This window comes from Magallana gigas, chromosome 4 (assembly GCF_963853765.1).
Source record: "Magallana gigas chromosome 4, xbMagGiga1.1, whole genome shotgun sequence".
Taxonomy (NCBI): Eukaryota; Metazoa; Mollusca; class Bivalvia; order Ostreida; family Ostreidae; genus Magallana; species Magallana gigas.
In genome coordinates, this window is record NC_088856.1 from 22,148,866 (window position 1) to 22,168,966 (window position 20,101).

General features: G+C 31.3%; 1 protein-coding gene across 1 annotated transcript; it reads right to left on the reverse strand.

Annotated features, from left to right (window-relative positions):
• Positions 1–57: 57 nt before the first annotated feature.
• Positions 58–8,435, reverse strand: LOC105342249 (multiple epidermal growth factor-like domains protein 10). The gene is made up of 8 exons (XM_034450603.2): positions 8,302–8,435; positions 8,120–8,187; positions 5,873–6,016; positions 5,362–5,389; positions 3,958–4,022; positions 3,726–3,863; positions 3,305–3,433; positions 58–468 (listed from the first exon to the last, which is right to left on the reverse strand). Exons 1-8 carry the CDS (start codon positions 8,382–8,384, stop codon positions 224–226), a joined length of 900 nt encoding a protein of 299 aa, XP_034306494.2. The 5' UTR covers positions 8,385–8,435; the 3' UTR covers positions 58–223.
• Between the last annotated feature and the right edge of the window lie 11,666 nt (positions 8,436–20,101).

Genomic DNA, 20,101 nt, shown 5'->3' on the forward strand with positions numbered 1-20,101 from the left:
TATCATCATAGCCAGATTACATTCCTTGCATCTGCCCAGCAAATCGAGATGACTAACATACATGTACAAACACTTTAATAATCATTCTAATAGGAATTAAGTAAGCTAAAGAGCACTGACACACAAATCTAAACTGAAAATGTATTTTTGTTGATGTTGAAACATATAGTGAGGTTTTGCTGCTCGTTTTATGAATTTAATATCAATTTCAAACAACGTAGTTTCAAAAAAATCCTTCGTTAAATTCATGATAAACAGGTTCGATTTCATGAATAGTTCGTGTATCCACGCCATTATGGTTGGTACTGACTAAGGACTGGTGTTTCCATATTGTATAAAAAATCAACACAATTAACACGAGAGTTATCGTTCCTCCAACAAGTAAGATGATCAAACTGAGGGATATCCCTTTCACCGCTGATACTATTTCCTTTTCATTTTGAGATTCCGAGACTTCTCCGGGTGCTTCTGTAATAGACGGGTTACATATTAGTTTGTGTGATGTATTAAACTAAAAGAAAAAAAGGGTGTAATAAAATAATATAATTATACAAATTGATATAATTTATAACATCGGCTTAGCAAAATAATATCAAGAGTTTTTTTTAAATCTGTGTTGCTTTAATTTATTTCTCTCAATCTCGCTAATTTTGGTTGACTTTTTGGTCACGCTTCCAGTGTTTTGCCGGACCAAATACTGCCTTTTTTCTAAGCTAGTGTTTTATAAAACCTCATATATTTAATATTTAAACACGTTTAAACTACTTAATCAAACTTTAAGTATGCAATTCTGCATGCCACAAAAAACACTGCTGGCATTAATGAAAAAATAACGAAGACAATACTAATTTTTCTTATCAACATAAATATTGTGTTCCTATTGTTCGTTTTTTAAAATTTATTTTTATTTTCAGACTACATTTATAGTTATACTGGGGCTCGTAACATAAAGGGTACTTAAGTCTAAGACAGTGCTTAAGTAGGACTTATGTACATTCTTAGACTTAAGTCTGTAACTAGAAGAGTGCTTAGCTAAGACAATTTACTCAAAACTAAGGCGGCCGGTAGAGGTGACTTAAGTATGTATTAAGTTATTGTTTTCACACATTTAGAAGTTTTATTGTTATTAGATATTCAAATTCAGTATATGATTACAGAGTATTAATCACATTATGATATCTACACAGAATTTATATCTTAATGTTCACCAATATAAAATTTTTGATTTGATTGATATAAATATTAATAGTGGTCGTAATAATCTGTCACATTTTCCATAAACCGGTAGTATGAAAGTGGACTTCTAGATAGGTTGTAAATACGTAATGGTCGGTTTACAAGAAGTAACTGCATATATAAACTCGCAAAACTTGAGAAACTAAAAAAAGGACGTTCAAATACAGAAACCCTAAGCGATTTTAAAGACGACGATTGCCTCATTTCAATTTATCGACTTAATGAAGGAATTACACCCAGCTAATGTGAAATGCTTTAATGGTGAGGTAAGAGGTAGAACAAAAGATAAAAAGAAATCCACTATATAATTATATTAAGTTCTAAGGCATCGCAATATTACGCCACATGCAGTCTTCGGGAACGACTAAAATAGTGATTATTCGTCAAAACAAACAAGCAACAACAATGACTGAATATATTGTCCGAGATCCATCGCTTTGAGCCTTTTAAAAATTTTAGGCACATATGTATATTATTCATGCCATATAGAATGTTGTGTCTGTACATTTACATCTACCCCATCTAATATCAAAGATGTCATGCACGTGTATCTATAAAAGCCAATACATTCAAATTCGACAAAAGAAATGAAAAATACGTTTTTACATTTTCACATAAACATGACTTAGCTAAGACATTGCTAAGTTTGCTTTATGTTACGGTATAAGACATACTTAAGGTCAGACGACACGTTCCTGGAGAATCTTTTTTGTGTCTCCTCGTAATGAAGAGTTCCAATAAAAAATATTAATTTTAAAATTACTTTGAAAATGATCAAAATTTACTTGGGTGTGGTAATATGTCTAGATGGTCAAGTGGTTAGAACCGTGGCCGCTCAGTGCCAGAAGTGTATAGGTTCTAGAGGTTGTGAGTTCAAAGCCCCGCCCTGGCGGAGATATAGTTCTATTATAGTGAATTTTGCTGTGGTGTATTGATTTTTTACATCAGCAATTGAAGTGTATTTTAAAGAAGATTATATAGGAAATTGCATACTCTAGTATTTTGCAGAAATGCCTGGTAAGGTACCCTAATTTTTTGCAAGAAGGCTTGTCAGAGTAGTAGTAAACCATTAACAAATTCCTGAAAAAAGTTATCTAAAATTGAGGAACGTGTCGTCTGACCTTAAGCAGGATTTATGTCGGTCCTAAGATTCCGCCTAAGTCCTACTTATGACCCTACTTAAGTAAAAATCTTAGCATGCTTTATGTTACGAGCCCCTGGTTTCCGGTGCCATACACCGTATGATCGAGATGAGTTAGCCAGGCTTAATTTTTAAGGTATCGTAAAAAAAACCTCATTCTGCTGCTCAGCTAGAAAAAAACTCCGATTTTGCTTTTAAATTATTAGAGCGACCAAAATAAAATAAAAAACAAAGATCGTCGCATTTTTTTTTTAAATATAATAGGCTTTGCCATAAGATACCCTGATGTTAGGTTCTCGATGTCGATATCTATTACACTGTATTATGTTTATGGACCGAATTAATTATTTTTTTTCTTAAATTATGGGTAAACGTACTTCTTACAGTACCGATCACACCCAGCCTAACAGAAAGTAAACTCCAACTAAAGCCTGGGTTTACTTTTCAGGTTTATTCTGGGTTTACTTTGAGTTTATTAGAGCGGACCCAGAGTTAACCCAAAGTAAAACCAGAGTGGACACAGATAGTAAGCCCAGTTAGAAGTATACCCCTAGAAACAGACGCCGACTGTGTATTCGGTATATACAAGGGGCAGAAATTACAAGCAGTAAGATGGTAAGATAAAAGACGGGTCTGCTTCACACTTCAGTACGTACTGTTGACCTCAAAAGCAATATCCAAGTAAACTCAAAGTAAACCCCGTATAAACCCAAAGTAAACCCCAGGTGGACCCAAATTTTTCAAAAAGTAAACCCAGAGTAAACCCAAATTGTAAACCCGGGGTTTAGTTGGGGTTTACTCTGGTGTTTGGGTGGGTCTAATCGGTACTGTGCATGTAGTGTAGCAAAACTCAGATATCTTTTTTTTTTTCAAATATAAGTGAATAATTATAGGATGCATAATACAACTTTGTTTATCAATTAGTACCTGTGGTAGTCACACATCCCAGTATATGATCGCATATTACACATGGGCATGTTCGATTGCACCAAACTCCGTAAGTAGGCCAGGGGCATTTGTCAGAACAGTTATGTCTAAAATATCCAGCAGGACATTCTACAAATTGCACAATAATATAATAATATAACATACATCAAACATGAACTAACCGGCGTTATAATTCCAAAGCGTCATTTACATTTGTATGACTTGTACATTTATTTCTAAAGTTAGACATTTTAATACAAGAAATAACACATGCACGGTCATTTTATCCTTTAAAGAGCAGAACGGTATAATGATCAACAAACTGAGTATTGGTAGAACAATAAATACAGAGACGGCAAGTGAATGCGGTATAACACATAATCGTAATTGTTATATATATTATATATAAGCTTAATGATACCTTTAAATTCTGAAGATAAAATACACCCAAATACGTGATGACAAAATGAGCAGTTACAAGTATCGCTACAAGCCCTCCCAAACGATGGCAGGACACACTTCTCAGTGCAACCATTTCCAAAGTACCCAGCAGGACAGTCTAAAAATTTCATTTTTATATTGAAATTGACTTATTGGATATACAGTAGTTCAACTTTTATTTGATTCGTAGAAATCTTTCGAAATGAAATTACCTTTGCAATCATTCCCATATTTGTATTGGTTGAACAGACAAGGATTAGAAACCAGTGTTGTCTCTCTAATGAAAAAAAAAAACGCCAGGAAATGAAAACGAAGTTTATGTACACTAGCATTGAAATATTTTGTCTTATAGTTTTATGTTCCAAACTTTAATAAAAAATTGATAATACTGGATAGAGATAACAATAGTTACGTGATAAAAGCAGTATAACAAAGTTTAGAAAAAGCCAACAATCAAAACTGAATATAGAATTACTAAATCCTAGGATAATTCACGCAAAGGTAAAATCATTTATGTTATAGTAATTGTTTCCTATAACTAATGAAAATTAGAAATATTAAAAAGAGATAACAAATGTTTTGCTAAAAAGGCAATTTGAACGAATTCTAAAAGCAAACAATCATAACTGAATTCAACGTTACTCAATCCCAAGATAATTGTCACAAAGGTAAAAACCATTCTGACGCCTATTGCTTATCAAAGTACTGAAGTACTGAAAGTCGGCCTCTTTTGGTGTGTCTTTATGCATACTGTGTAGAAAAGACTGAAACTCATGCGCATTGTATATGTCCAAAATACATAGTCTTGTTTTCAAAACACGGTATTAATAAGGAAACTAAAAAAGATAAACAATTTTCTCGAAATTAAAAAAAATGCGAACGCTTTCGACAAAACGTGGCTCTTTGTGTAATTATTTGGTATAGCGGAAGCTATTACTTTGACGCTGTTTGTTTTTTTGTTACTTTTGAAGTTGTGCTATTTATAGTAACATTGTCGATTTGCCTTACTACGGCTAGGACTCTGCCTTAGCAGAGCCTGGCTAAAAATAGAATTACATGTTGAATGGTCTTTAACATTTAATTTTTCAGATAAAAGAATACAATTAGGTTTAATTGTGAATGTTTTTTATATTACACTCAAGCTAATATCATTTTTTTTAATGCCATTCCGATGTAAACACACAAAGTGGTTTGTTAAAGAGATGACCATTTTCAAATTAAATTTATTTTCCGACCAATATGATATTTGTTTATCATTATAATCTTACATTTTCGGACGTTTTCAAAACTTTGCAAGAAGTTCATTAAAACGGGTCTTTTTACGCAATCTATATTTCCTTTCAATACATTCAGATATTAAATCAAGTTTATGCAGTCTGTTTGTTTGTTTTTTTCGAATCGTTCAATAAACCCCTTTTCAATTGTAACCAGCACTCAATTTTTCGTACATGCAAGACTGAACATAAATTATCGTTATTTTTATTGGAATCGTACACTTGATGATGGTTAGGAACAAGGCCAAAAATATAATAGCCCATTCGTTTTTAATCATCACGCATAACCCAGAGACATAAATAACTCGTATAGAGTAATATTACCTCAATTTGTTTACATACTGCTCGGTGCCTTTTAGATCTTTTATATCTGTAAGAAAATCGCAAGAAAATGTATTTGTGATTAAACGATTCGTAAGTATGCTTTGAATTTTAAATACAAAAGGAAATCATACACTATATCATTCAAAATATTGTACAGTGTAAAAATGAATTTTATTCCTAATTTACACATCATTGCTATTTAATTGATTTATAAAAAAACAATTCTAACTACAAATGTAACATACAGTCACTGTGGTATTCTTATATTCCATTAATGTTAAACTCATATATTTGACATTTATTTGTTTATAGAACAATTATGTTATATAATTGTTTTAAGAAAAAGTCTAAGATTTTCAACCTATCATCACTGAGTGCGGTGGCATCGTATTCATATATGAATTTATCAGAAAACATTTCAAACTTTTAATCATTTTAAAACAAACGTCTACGCAAAACATACAAATAAATGGAAATTTATTCGTCAAAGCAGACAATAATTGTAATGTAAAGCTAGATGTATGCCAACCATTGCCTGTGAACTCGGGAGTTGAAATGCATCCCACTTCATGATGACAAGATGAACAGCTACATATTCCACCACATAAAACCCCGTATGTAGGCATGGTGCATTTCTGAGAGCAGTTCAATCCAGTGTATCCAGCTGGACATGCTACAAATTACAACGCATTATTACCTATATTTAGAACAAACTTGATATTGAATTAATCATTTTTTGTTATCTTAAAACTGCCTAGACATCACAATTTCTGATTTGCTCAGGAAATATGGTATGACATTTTGTAATGCTGCATAATAACACCCGAGGAAATGTCGTTTTGAAATATAAAAGCGGAGTCGTTATCACGGTATATAGAATTTATCACCTCTATTCTACTAGAAGCCCAGAATTTCTGATGATCGTTTCTCTATAGAGAGACGAGGTATAAGAAGACGGCTGTTCGATGGAAAGCCAAATGATTCTGTATAATGTTTAGATATGTTTATCAGTAATGTAAGATACTATTGATTGAAATGACATGCAGACAACATATGTTTCGTTGAATGTTAAAAATTCCCAGCAAATATGATAGAGATGTCCTTGAAACAGCCGCATTTAACACTTAAAAATAAACATTGAGGCGATACACATTGTTTTCATAAAAAGAAAGACATGGGAATCGACATGGTCTTAAAATAATCCGTTTTAAAGTTATATATATAATATAGGCCTACCCATAATCAAGTTACCAGTGACGTTGGTAGTAAATTTAAGAAAAAGGAACAAGTTTTCGTGAATGTTGCAGAATAACACTAGAGGTCGAGAAATTTTGTCTTAACATATAAAGGTCGAGGCGATAGTGAAAATTTTTCTTTTATTTTGAATAACATTTTTAGACCGAGAAGGTTACAATGTAACCTGCAACATTCAGGATAAGAATAATTTTATTTCTATTCTTTAAACAGCTCAGAGTGTCCACAAATAGTTTCATCTACAGTGAGAAGAACAAGATAAGTAAGATTGGTGTTCCATGTAACCCAAACTGTTTTGTAAGAATGCGTACCATTCACAGGATAACGATCAGAATGATATGAGACCACTATTTTTTTTGGGCGGTTGAATATTAAATACACAACACTATAATGTATTCCTCTCAAGGTAAATTAATATGATTAATAATACTAGTACTACTATTTGTTTATTTTACGAATGATCATGCAGTGCAAATGTGATGTAAATGTCTTTGGAACAGACGCATTGATCTTTTCGAGGAAATACAAATCGCTTGACTAGAAAAGTAACTTGAACTTAGACGTAAAATTGACATAACAAGTTTTTGACCAGTGCGAAACTTATATGTTTTAATGATATGTTATTTTACTGATAATGTCCGTGGTATATTGGAGAATTATGGCATATATTTTATCTCCTCGGCAATAACTGTTGTAGAATTGAAAAATGGCCGCGGCGTCACTTTGATCTCAGCAATAACTGTGGTAGAATTTATAATATCATACATGACAATATGTATCGTATTTTTGGCGGAATTAGTACATCACGTTACATCCTCTTCCGACATCTATGCAAAGCCTTCGCGGAATGAGATATCGCACAATTTGGCAATATCAACTAAAATAGGTATTGACTAGACAATATGCCAAAGGGTATAATTAAATACAAAATATAGAAATGCTATTGTGCAAAATATTCTTCAATCATATTCCTTAACTCTTTAATATCTAATTTTTTTGTTGTTTTAAAACTGCTATTGATACCCTACTATCTGTTATTTTAGTGCGTCCTTAAATAGCAGGTGACGTCATAGTACGATGTGGAGCGAAATCAGCCTCTCGCTTTGTGTAGGATTTATAAAACTATTAATTGCGTTGTAAATAATACCATAAGCTTATATTCGCTAATCAATGGATACATTTATATTTTAAAGATTTGCAGATTATTCTGACGTCAAAATGTACCATTCGTTTTTAGTCTAAACGACTTTTTGAAAACAAAAAACTGAGCTGTGAGAATTTACATAACTATTATTGTCTTCATTATACGGTATATGTTTGGTTACATATATGGATTTATGTCATGTGATATCGACCTCAGACACAAAAAGTGAAATTGACCTTGCAAGTTCGGTTGATATCACTTTCTGTGTATTTGGGCAATACATGTGTCACTTGACATGTCCATAGAACCCTTTATGGACCTACTATATAAAGTCAATAGATGTATATGATTTTATCAAATATTTAGAAATAATCTTACCTCTGCAAGCATTTCCATCCTTAAAGTAACCGTATATACATTCTTCTCTTAATTCTTTGATATTACTGCTACAGAGGACATTAAATTAAAATCATAATTGTTCTAAATTACAAAGTATCAAATAAAGATGTTTTAAAACAAATTATATATTAGTCTAATATGGCATCTAAAGCAGCACTTACTTTTTCGGGTAATTAGCGTCACTAACAATCCAGATATAGAAGAAAAGGACATTTCGTCTATGCATAAATTTAAAACCATACATAACTGCTGCAATTCAATTCAAAAGTGTCAGTAATTTGAAAAATCATTAGCTTATAGTAAAGGTACCAGTCTGTTTGGCATACCATTTGCTATAATCGATTTATTTCCTTGGTTATTTAAAGCATTGTTTTAGTAGTAACAACATGGAATTCGGTAAATAGGCACAACATATTACAAACATTTTGGATATGGAATAAACTTAAACTATCATAAACATTTTTTAATTAAAGCAACTTAATTGATTTTTATCTGAATGCAAATCTATTCATTTTTGCAAGAGTTTTTTTTTTTATATATAAAATAATATTTAGGCGATAATTAATGGAATTTCATACCATGGTATTAAACGCTCTAATCCGTATTTCACATATAAGCAATTTATTGACGAGGTAAAAATCGCAAACATTTTATAATTTCAATACTTGAAAATTATGACAAAAAATTGTTAAAACATTGTAAAATAATGTTGGTTTTGAATTTTAAAAAAATCTTTATTTTAATGTGAAACCAGTACAAAACATTTCTAAAAAGAGGAAGGGACCAGTTGCATGATGATCTGACAACAAAAAAAGATGAATATAAAGTTTTAACATAAGATATTTATACAGGTTATACTATGTTCAGAATCATTTTCTCTTGCAAATTGAATGTTTCAATATTTCTTCTTTTGTGTAAATAAAAAACGGAAAGACTTGAAAACTACAAATACGTACATCGTTAAATTAAACGTTCTCATTAATCCGAAAATCGCGATGTACAAGAATGTTTTGTTGAAATTATAAAATCATTTAACATTTGTGTTTCCTTTTTAAAGGAAGTACTGTCTGAGGGACTCCAAAGTGTGATGAGACCCGTTAGTCCGATGATCTGCGCCATACTCGTATGATGTGACATGTCAAAATCCAATGGTCCGCGTGCAGTAGCGAAAAGTCCAACAATGTGATATGCATTCGCCAAAGCATGATAGTTTTTACATTAAATCGAGATTAAGGTAAAAAAAAAAGTGTGATGTCTTTTACTCTTTCTATAAACAGCCCCACCTTGTTTGATTGCCTACATTTATACATCCATGACTTAATTGATAATTCATTACAAATCGATTAAGAATATTTTGGCACAACGCATTGGAATACAACATAATTATTTCATGATTATTTATATTTTTTGCAGTTGTTCGCTGAAAAAAAAGTCCCCTACTATCACCGTTAATTTTCGCAACACAATGCTTTCTCTATTCTCAATGTTTCGTTGTTGATTTTGAATAGATTGAAGCGATTTCACTGATGACGTCGACGTACCATAGCAACCCATTGGACTTGGGCGTGACCATCGGACTTGGGCGTGGCCATCGGACTTTGAAGTTTTATATATAATTATATACACGACCGATTAAATTTGCAAAATTTATGCTTCAGTACTTTTATTTATTTTAGAAATTCTCACGCGACTTAATTTAGCTTTTAAACGTGATGCATTTGATCTGGCACCGGTGCATTTCCCGAATAATTATTTTACTGTTCTTATTTTAATTGGAGTGTTTAGATAAAATACATGCTGCATTAGTGCAATTTCCATATACATGCTTTAAACTTTCAGATGAAAGTTGCTTGTAATCGCTAACAAGATCACATAAAACTAAATCAGACAGGCAAACAGACAGACGGACAGACAGATTAGATTAAAATGTTTAATAACATTGATTTTAATCTGCTTTTTCTATCTTATTTTTTTACTGTCGGTTTATATGTACATGTATGATGGTGTATTGAGAACTTATTTTTATAAAAAAAAAAGTTCTCTTGCATATCTTTCGTACACGTGTCGTTAATCTTTCTCAAAATATCAACATTCTCCTTTTTTTATTTGGTATCATTAAAGCATTTGGTTTAACACTAGTAATGTACATATGCATGTTATTTAGGGTATTCAATGAATAACGATCACATTGTGTGAATAATAAACGAATGGTCCGATATTCTTAATCATGACATTAATTTGAAGGCGTTATCAAGTACTCAACCAAAGGAATTTTCAAAATTTTGAATATGGTCATATTGATTACACCTTGAATTTTGCATTGAAGTCTATGGGCAACGTATGTTTTATTAAGATATTGTAGAAAGTAACTTAAAATTCGTAAAACTTTCTTGGTACATACATGCATAAACTTTCCCTTTATTAAAATATGATATAAAATGAATCATTTACTGCAGATATGTTGACGAATTATAAATTTTCGTTTTTTCGTTTAGGAGAAATAACTCTATAAAATATTTTAAGGTGCAAAATGATCGGCCTCTTATATTTTGCCAGTCATGTGAATTTGGTTCATTTCAATTCCATTGCTATCTCGAAATATATATTTAGCTGGTTTATAATGATTCAAAATTGTTCAATATCCCTTCCTTATACATTGAAATAAATAACAGAATCATTGACAAACAATCATGACGACGTTTCTTTTATCTGTTCATTTTTGAACACTGAGTGTTGCTTGCTAGAATTTTATTGTTGTTTATCATGCACAAATCCTGAAACGTGCTTCATGTAGAGTAACTATACCTTCAAATCGAACCTCACCGTTCCGTACAAGACACAAATCGTACCATGCAAGAAACGAGACGAACCGAACCTTTAATAAAACAAACCGTACCGTTCACAAATAGAACCTTGCCGCACAAGAAACGTGCAAGAAACGTAGCGTACTGTTCACAAAACGAACTGTACCGTGCAAAAGCGCGCAGTGATATTTATGCAAGACCCGCACCAAACGACCAAAGAAGCGTACCGTACGGTGCAATAATTTTGCAACTTCCATATACGCTTTATTGACCAGTGTCGTGCCCTGACCAGATAAGTTCAATATTATGCATATCTTTTGTAACCTAATTAATGTATAAAAAAACAAATATGAAAAATAGCTTTAGAAGATGAAAAAAAAAACTGTAGTATGTATAAAACTTACAAATCATAACCATACTAGAAGTGAGAAATAAACGTAACTTATTTAAACGGTTATTTCCATACGTGTTCTGTATACTATTTTACTATTTAAAAAAAAATGAACGGAAGTGTGATGTTTTGGGGAGCGCTGTTTGTCGAAGCGATAATCAGATAGATGACGTAGCTCTGCAAACAGTTGTATATTTTAAAGAAAAAAATTGATAAATGGATGAAAAAACAATTCTGGAACAATTCAATGATTTTCAATGAACATTTTAACAATTAATGTCCAGTCGTTATGTACAAAATGTAATCATTTCGACCAACTAGTATACATGTAGATATATACCTCAAGAAAGTAATCTTATCTGGAGTTTGATGTCATTGCAAATAAAAGTATAAAAATTCCTCAGAATATCATGAGCTGTCATTATTTCATACTTTATGCGTAGCGCAATTTTAAGCATTTATTTAAAATTTTACTGTACGTGTTGTTCTGTGATTAAGCATTGGTTTAAAATGATAGGTTAACTCAATTGAATGAAAATTGTATGAATGGTCTCTTACAAAAATTAATCAATGAAGAAAAACAAATATTTTCGCTGCGATTATTTTTGTAATTAGTAGTTTTTAGCCAGGCTCTGCTAAAAGCAGAGACGTGCCTGTAGGCAGGCAAATCGCCAATATTACTGTTAATAGCACAACTTCATAGGTAAACAAAAAACCAAACAGCGTCAAAGTAAAAGCTTCCGCTATACCAAATAGTTAAACAAAGAGCCACGTTTTGTCAGTGTTGGTATTTTGATTTCTTTTTTTTTTAATTTCGAGAGAATTGTCTATTCTTTTTTTAATTTTCTTATTAATAACGTGTTTTAAAAACAAGACTATACATTTTGAACACATACTATGCAAATGAATTTCCATGAACTTGTTTGCTGCGCATTCAAGAAATGGGGATTGAGTATATAACGCTTGTTGCAAAATTCAAGGCAGCAACTGTTGACTTGTTTCCACCAGACAGGCATATTTTTGTTCAAAGCCGCTTTCAAAATTTGGTCGCTCTATGATGCTTTGTCGACATTAAAAGCATGAGAGAGAGAGAGAGAGAGAGAGAGAGAGAGAGAGAGAGAGAGAGAGAGAGAGAGAGAGATTTTCAGTCTATACTTTAATATGCATAAAGACACCAAAAGACCCCGGCTTTCAGTACTTCAGTACTTTGATTTAATCGGCCTTGCAAAAGAAAAAATAAATTGTTATATGTACTTTCAAATGACCTTGGAGGACAACATTATATTTTTTTCTCTTTTGGATTAAAAATAGATCAAGAATTTCCAAAATGCAACGATCATGTCGCCCAAAGAAATATCGCGTATCTCAATTTGTTATGCTATGGCTTCACACAAAAAGTTGACGTTTCTATCGCTTGAGAACACTCAATTTCATATGTCTGATTCAATTCGTCACTTAATCATATATTAAACCAATGTTTGATGTGTTACGATCAAAACAACGATTATGTTACCCTCAAGTACAATTTTCACTTTGCCTAACGAAAAATCAAATATTGTATGATATGATGAAATCAAAAGAGATGCGAATTTCAAATAAGCTATTTTTGGAAAACTTTTAAAATCTATAATAAAATGTTGACAAGAAATTGAATTTCAATCCACAAAACAATTATCTAGATCACTAGATATAAAAAACAATGAGGAAATAAACGAAATCAAATATTATTTTTTAAAAAATTACAAAATTTTACTCAATAAACACGATTTGGTTCTCTTTTGGTATACACATCGATACAGAGCTCATTTTTAAAATGGTTGTAAAAAACAAGAGTGTGATTTTAAATCCAGATTTAAAGATAAATATGTTGAGTAATAATACAAATAATACGTTAACTGTAAAGAAAATGCCATTCAAAATCCATTTTCTCTGCATAGAAATAGCAGTGGAAGGCGCATCTTGCTTGACAAATCTAATAAAAACTGGATGTAGTAATGTCAAAATAGAATGTTCCATCGGCCTTTTTTGTAGATGCATAATGATCAATATTGCTTTGGTATCATATTTAATAAACTATAACCACTCTAAATAAAATTGGTGGAAACATACAAACAAGAAAATAAGAAAAATATAATGATTTTGAATGGTTAGTACGAAAGCCCATTAAGCTCATTTTTGTAGGTAAAAAAAATATTTTTTTCGTGAATAAACGCGAAACTTTCGCGATATGACGCGTACGTTTCGCGAATAAACGCGAAACTCTCGCGAATAAACGCGTAACTTTTGCGAAAAAACGCGTTATATCGCGATATAACGCGTTAGTTTCGCGAATAAACACGAAACCTTCGAGAATAAACGCGTAATTTTCGCGATATAACGCGTAACTTTCGCGAATAAACTCGAAACTTTCGCGATATAACGTGTAAGTGTCGCGATATAACGCGTTACTTTTACGAATAAACGCAACATTTTCGCGAATAAACGCGTAACTTTTGCGAATAAAGGCAAAATTTCGCGAATAAACGCGAAACTTTCGCGATATAACGCGTTAGTTTCGCGAATAAACGCGAAACCATTCATAATTATACTAATATCCGTGTTAGGTTGATTTATGATAACAAAATAATCTTTTTGGCTTATAGGTATTAATAAATCTGTTTAAACTTTATAACTTTTTTAAATGTTATATGTCCAAAGTAGATAATAAGTTTGGGCATCATATTACGATTTTCAGTTATTCCCTGACCCTGTGTTCGAACAGGCATTCATTGATGATCTTTTTCTTATGAAATTGATATAAATTGAACCGTCGGAAACCTTTAAAACGTTAAGTTTTGTCGCAGCGATATAACATATATTGTAACGTTTTAAACAATAATATCCTTTCTAAAAATTCTAAAATGGTACTTAAAAAAACGTTTAATTCGAATTAAAATTGTTATAATCAAAATATGTTGCTGTCTCATTTTCAATAATACAGCGCCCATTAGAATGTTAGAAGCGCGATGCTTTATGTCCTTTGAAAATCAGTACTAAGATTTTAAAGATTTCCTACGTTTGAATTTGTGTTAATTTGTATGAGGTTAAATCTACTTGATTTACCTCTTTATATAATATTATTTTGGTTTATTTAAGTTGATATATTTGTTTTCAGTAATTTTCTTCATAGGGGTTCTTCTATGAAATAACAATATCTATATTTAAGTTTCGCGTTTAATCGCGAAAGTTTCGCGTTATATCGTGAATGTTTCGCGTTATATCCCGAAGATTTTGCGTTTATTCCCAAAAGTTTCGCGTTTATTTACGGAAGTTTCGCGTTTATTCTCGAAAGTTTCGCGTTTATTCGCGAAAGTTTCGTCTTTATTCGCGAAAGTAACGCGTTATATCGCAAAAGTAACGCGTAATATCGCGAAAGTTTCGCGTTTATTCGTGAAAGTTACGCGTTTATTCGCGAAAGTTTCGCGTTTATTCGCGAAAAAAATATTGTTTACCTTCGAAAATGAGCTCAATGGGCTTTCGTAGGTTAGAAACAACTGTCATATGAAACATATCTTGATAATTGCTTACATGTAATTTTATCAAAATTATCTGTTATCAGTTCATAAGTACATAAATCTCTCTGTTAAAGTTTATCCTAAAAGCAGTTGGCATCAATATCCGCCGCTGTATTTTATACATTCAGTTTAAATTAAAGACATGAAACATTGAAATAGCAATGACCAAGTATTTAATACAATTGATATACTCATTTTAAATTTTGCAAATTAGCAGTGATAAAACAACGTATAATTCTTTATAATTTCTTTTTTTAATTCAGTCATTTTAAGTCTTCGCATAATGCTCTAAAACAATGCAGAAGAAACAAGAGTTCAAAAAAGCTCATCTTAAATACCCGTTAGTTGAACTTGGTTAAATATACGTTTTTTTAGATTTTACAGTTAGAGTACTTCTTTTCTAAACTATGTAAACTGTCAAATAATTTTTATTTATGGGGGTCAATGTTCCCGCGAAGACAAAATTTGCCTGATTCATATTGGCGTGATTTTGTTGGTAGCAAGTTCAGGATAATTTTCATAAATATGTTTAAACAACGATTAATATACGTTTGTAGGGAGGTAAAATCGTACGCGAGGCTTCCAACAAAAGCACCGAACTTTGGTCTTCCACGAGCAATGGTGTTCCACAGTCAATTATATCATACTCCATCGTTTCCCCTGTTAAAAAATCAATATCCGTAACTTATATAATACAATGTTTCGAACTCAAATATAACAATGATTGTTGTTCAAAAATTACCATACCATGCTGCTCACTTTACGTACTGCAACTGTCATTTCTTAAATAAGTCAAAAAAGTAAAAATCAAGCGTTATCAAATTGGTTCTATAATAAAATCTGTATAAACTTAATGACACAATACACGGACAGGAGAAGCTGTAGATCGATACACGACATGTGTTTTTGGGAGGTTTCAAGTATTAATTGAGAAAGTCCTTCTTTTATATTCTTACTTAAGTTTAACAAATTCCAAACATCATGTCTAACCATCACATTCCAACAACAATTAGGTTATGAACCATACAGCACATTTCTTTCTTATGTTCTGCACAAAAAATTAAGACAATTGCTTTGTCTAATTAGTCTTATCCAAATAATGATAAACACCTCTAGAGCTTTTTTGCAACAAGGCTGCCATATACATGTATACCCTTGATATTTCCTGAGTAATACTTTTATATAACGTTTGGTGTAATACGTTTTGCTATCTCTGTTAAAAATTTTGCGTCCTTCGTAAATGTTGTTAATTTTAGATTACCTCCTTCTACGTAGTTTTGTTAAATGTTGCAAGTAGTAAAACAAATGTGAAATGAATCAAACCTTTTGTGAGCTGTGCACCCAAAGTCTTTTCCAAGTTCTTAGGAAGGTATGTGTTGCATACAATTCAGTTTGCGATTTTTTTTGTTGAAAAACATACCCAAAAACTTAACGAAAACTGTATCTACATTTTCAACAAAAACGTTCATGGTCGAGTTAAAAACGTACTCGATCGCATATTTTTGACTTAAATATGTTTACTTGGCATTTTTGATTTAAAAAATGAATTTGATAATATTTTCATTGATCGACGTATCAAAGGAAAAATTTTCCGGAAAAAATTCATCAATGCGCGTAGCGCATAAGTTTTAAATTAACCATCATACACCTTAAATCTAAAACTTAGTCATTGGCCAAAGCTGACATATTGCAGAAGATTGGTTCAATTAATCTTAATCTATCTTAAGGACGTTGTTTACTCAGTGTTTGAGTTCTCAAATTCTGATTGTTATAAAGTTCAATGTCATTGGTAAAACCTGTTCTAATTATCATTGACAAGTCATTCGATATTTTTACTATATTATGGAAATCGGCTCAAACAAAGTTGGACTTTTAGCAAATCAGAGAAATTTTGGACTAAAATTTTCAGATTTTGTTTTTCACTGAAAGGTTTTGATAGTACTGTAATATTCAAAGTGAAGATTTTAGTTGTAAGTGAACATAATTTTTTCATTTTTTCTGGTGGTTTTATCTCACTTTTTTTCAGATATTCTAATGGCACACACTTCAAAAATGTTGAAAAATGCTTAAAAACGATAAAAGACACCATATCTCAAAATGTTGATCCCTGACCTCATATAACTTATATGCCAGGAGAGTAAGGTCAATATACCTAGCTAAATGCTATAAATGTTTTAGTATTATCATCATTCAATTTTTTTGTAAAATTGAATTAAAAAAGGGTAGGAATTTGATAACTGATAGAGGAATTTCGGACTGGAATATTTATAAAAATTGTGAATGAAAACTTAATGCTTTGTGTCTGTTTAGTGTCACTGCCTTTCATAAACTATTTCATTTTTAAAAGAGTGTAACAATTTGTATTATTTTCACAATTAAGAAAATTTCAATCATAGAGTAAAATTTTAAGGGACTTTTCTTAAATTTTCAAAAAATATTCAGTGGGCATTATCTCAAAAAGTAGGTTATTGACCTGCTTTTTTGACAAGGTCAATGATAGATCTTTAACACACAATAGGAGGTTTTTCATAATCATAAGTGGATTTTGTTTTATTCCGAGTAAACGTATACCTTAATTTAACAAATTTTAGATCGTTTTAATTCAAAAAAGGTATTTGATTTTGTAAAACAAATTAAAAAAAAACTCTTACAAAATTAAAACTTTAAATGTTTTTTTATTACCTTGATCCATGCTCGTGGACTTTGGAGACTTTGGAGTAGAAATTCATCCCACTACAAAGTGGCATACTGGGCAGTTTCATTGCTGAGTACAAGAACACCCATAAGCAGGAGGGGTGCACATCATTCAACAGTTCATTCCAAAATACACAGCTGGACATTCTAAAAATGAAGTATATATTTTTCAAGAAAAACTGCAATGTTTGATGAAAAAATATACAAGTAGCATTACGTACTTCAAAACTATTTAATCAAAAGAAAAGTTAAAACACAAAATACCTTGACAAAAACTTCCATTTCTAAAGAAATTGTAATTGCAATCCGCAATGTCGTCTGTAACATAATATCTGTCATAAAATATCATAAAAATGTATGTAAATTTCATGTTTAAATCAATGTAAATGTCAGCTTCATTTATGCCAAAATATTTACGTATAATAAGAATATATGATACACGTGTACGTACTTTCTTGAGCAACTGATAGCACCAATAATCCGAAAAAAGAAAACCCCATAGTAATATTTACTTTCAAAATCATATAACATCTCTACACATCAGTCTGTGATACCAACGTGCATACATGCAAGTGATCATAAATATCATGAAAAATAACAGAATAGTATTCCTGCCTTTATTTATTTCCTGGACTGATAAATTCAAATTTGTTTTGAGTAACCACCATTCAAAAGAAAAAAAAAACCGTAGTTATTATCCATATATTTTTTAAAAGAAATATTAATGACATTTTTTGTACATTAGGACGAACATTTCTAAACCCTCGCATGATCTCCCTATGAAAATATTATTGTGCGTCCATTACTTCTTCTCAAACTTAAACGTCTTTTAAACATTATTATAAAGTAACTCAGTGGATGCATGAATTAACAAAAAAATATAAACACTTATTCATTTATAGTCATTATCTTGACAAAAGAGAGGATGATAATCAAAACAAGTCCAGACCTACACTATTCAGGGAAACACAAATATATTGTTAACGTTTGTTGTATAAAAAGAATTGACGTCTAACGCTGTTACATGTATCATTTTGGTAGTCTCTAACAAATAAGCAAGCATACCAGTTTGTAATCTCTGATTTGTACATATTAAAATACAAATAAACAAGAGTTGCGCCGGGAGGGTATTTTATGTAACTGAAAATTAAATCAAAGTCTTTATTACACGAATAAAGACAATATAACGCCTTTTAAAAATGTGTTTTCTTAAAGTAATTATGACACCTTTCCAAAAGGGGGTACAATGCAAATAAATGTGTTATAACGCCTTTTCAAATGGCGTAATTAATGCTTAAAAAGTTATAACGCCTTTAATAAAGGCATTATGACGCCCATCCTAAAGGCGTCTAAAACACTTTAACGTGGAAAAATAGGAGGGCGGATAGGGTGTACACTTGTTCTGTTTCAGTTTTTCGGGGGGGAGGGGGAATGGTTGATAATTTTGGTCAATTAATCACACTCTATAAAACTCTTTTGCAAGAAGTTTGTGTAAAGGTTTGCGTAAATATTTAGGAAAATTAACATTCAAATGGCAAATCTATATTAATAGGATTTTTCTTTATTAAATAATTGTTTATATCTAAACTAATCATGTCATTTTTAGGGTAGTTCTTATGCGCGTATATATGGTTAAGAGTAATTTGTTTATTTTCCAGCCTCTTAGACAAAGTTTTCTCTCGATATGGCTTATTGTATTTTTTTTCTGTTTTCCCAACTACTGATCGAACTCGAAGCAATTTAATTGAATATAAACCCACCCTCGCTTTAAAAGACTGATTTGTGAAATATTTTTCTTTTCTTAGTTGAATTTGCTCAGAATGTTCTGGAATTTTTTGTATGATTGATAAATTGATGCAATTTCCTATTATTTATTTTTTGATCTAGGGAATTTATCAAAATTGAGCCAACACAAACTTGATGATTCTACAGTTTGTGTCAATGTTACATGTAGTCTGCAGATTAAAACTAGATTTAGAGTAAGATGGAATGTATATCCAAAACATGAAACATGTTCATGTCGATATAACTGTTATGTATGGATTGTTATCGTTCTTTATCAAACACTCTTTCTAAGTGTATGTATGCAATACCATATGAATAAAATATACATAATATTTATGTTTATGAATCTGATTTATATGTTGGTAAGACGATGAAAGGTATATCAATGTATTAGTTATAAAATAAAAGGGTAACGCCAATACATGTCCGTAGAAAAAAGACATTATAACCCTTTTAAGAAAGAACGCCTTTTTCGCGTGACAACGTCTTTCCAAAAGCCTTTATAATGCCTTTTGCGTTATTACACGTAATCTATATATCAGCTAAAAGGATACTTATTGCTTTCGTACATTTTAGATAATTATAAATATTATACAATTTAAAAACGCATTGGTGACCTAAAACAAATTGTGGATGTGGTCAAGGAATCCTCTACGAAATAACGATGTTGGTACATGTATGTGTCGTCTCATTATATTATAACACAGCCGCATCAACGTGAGTTAAATTTCCT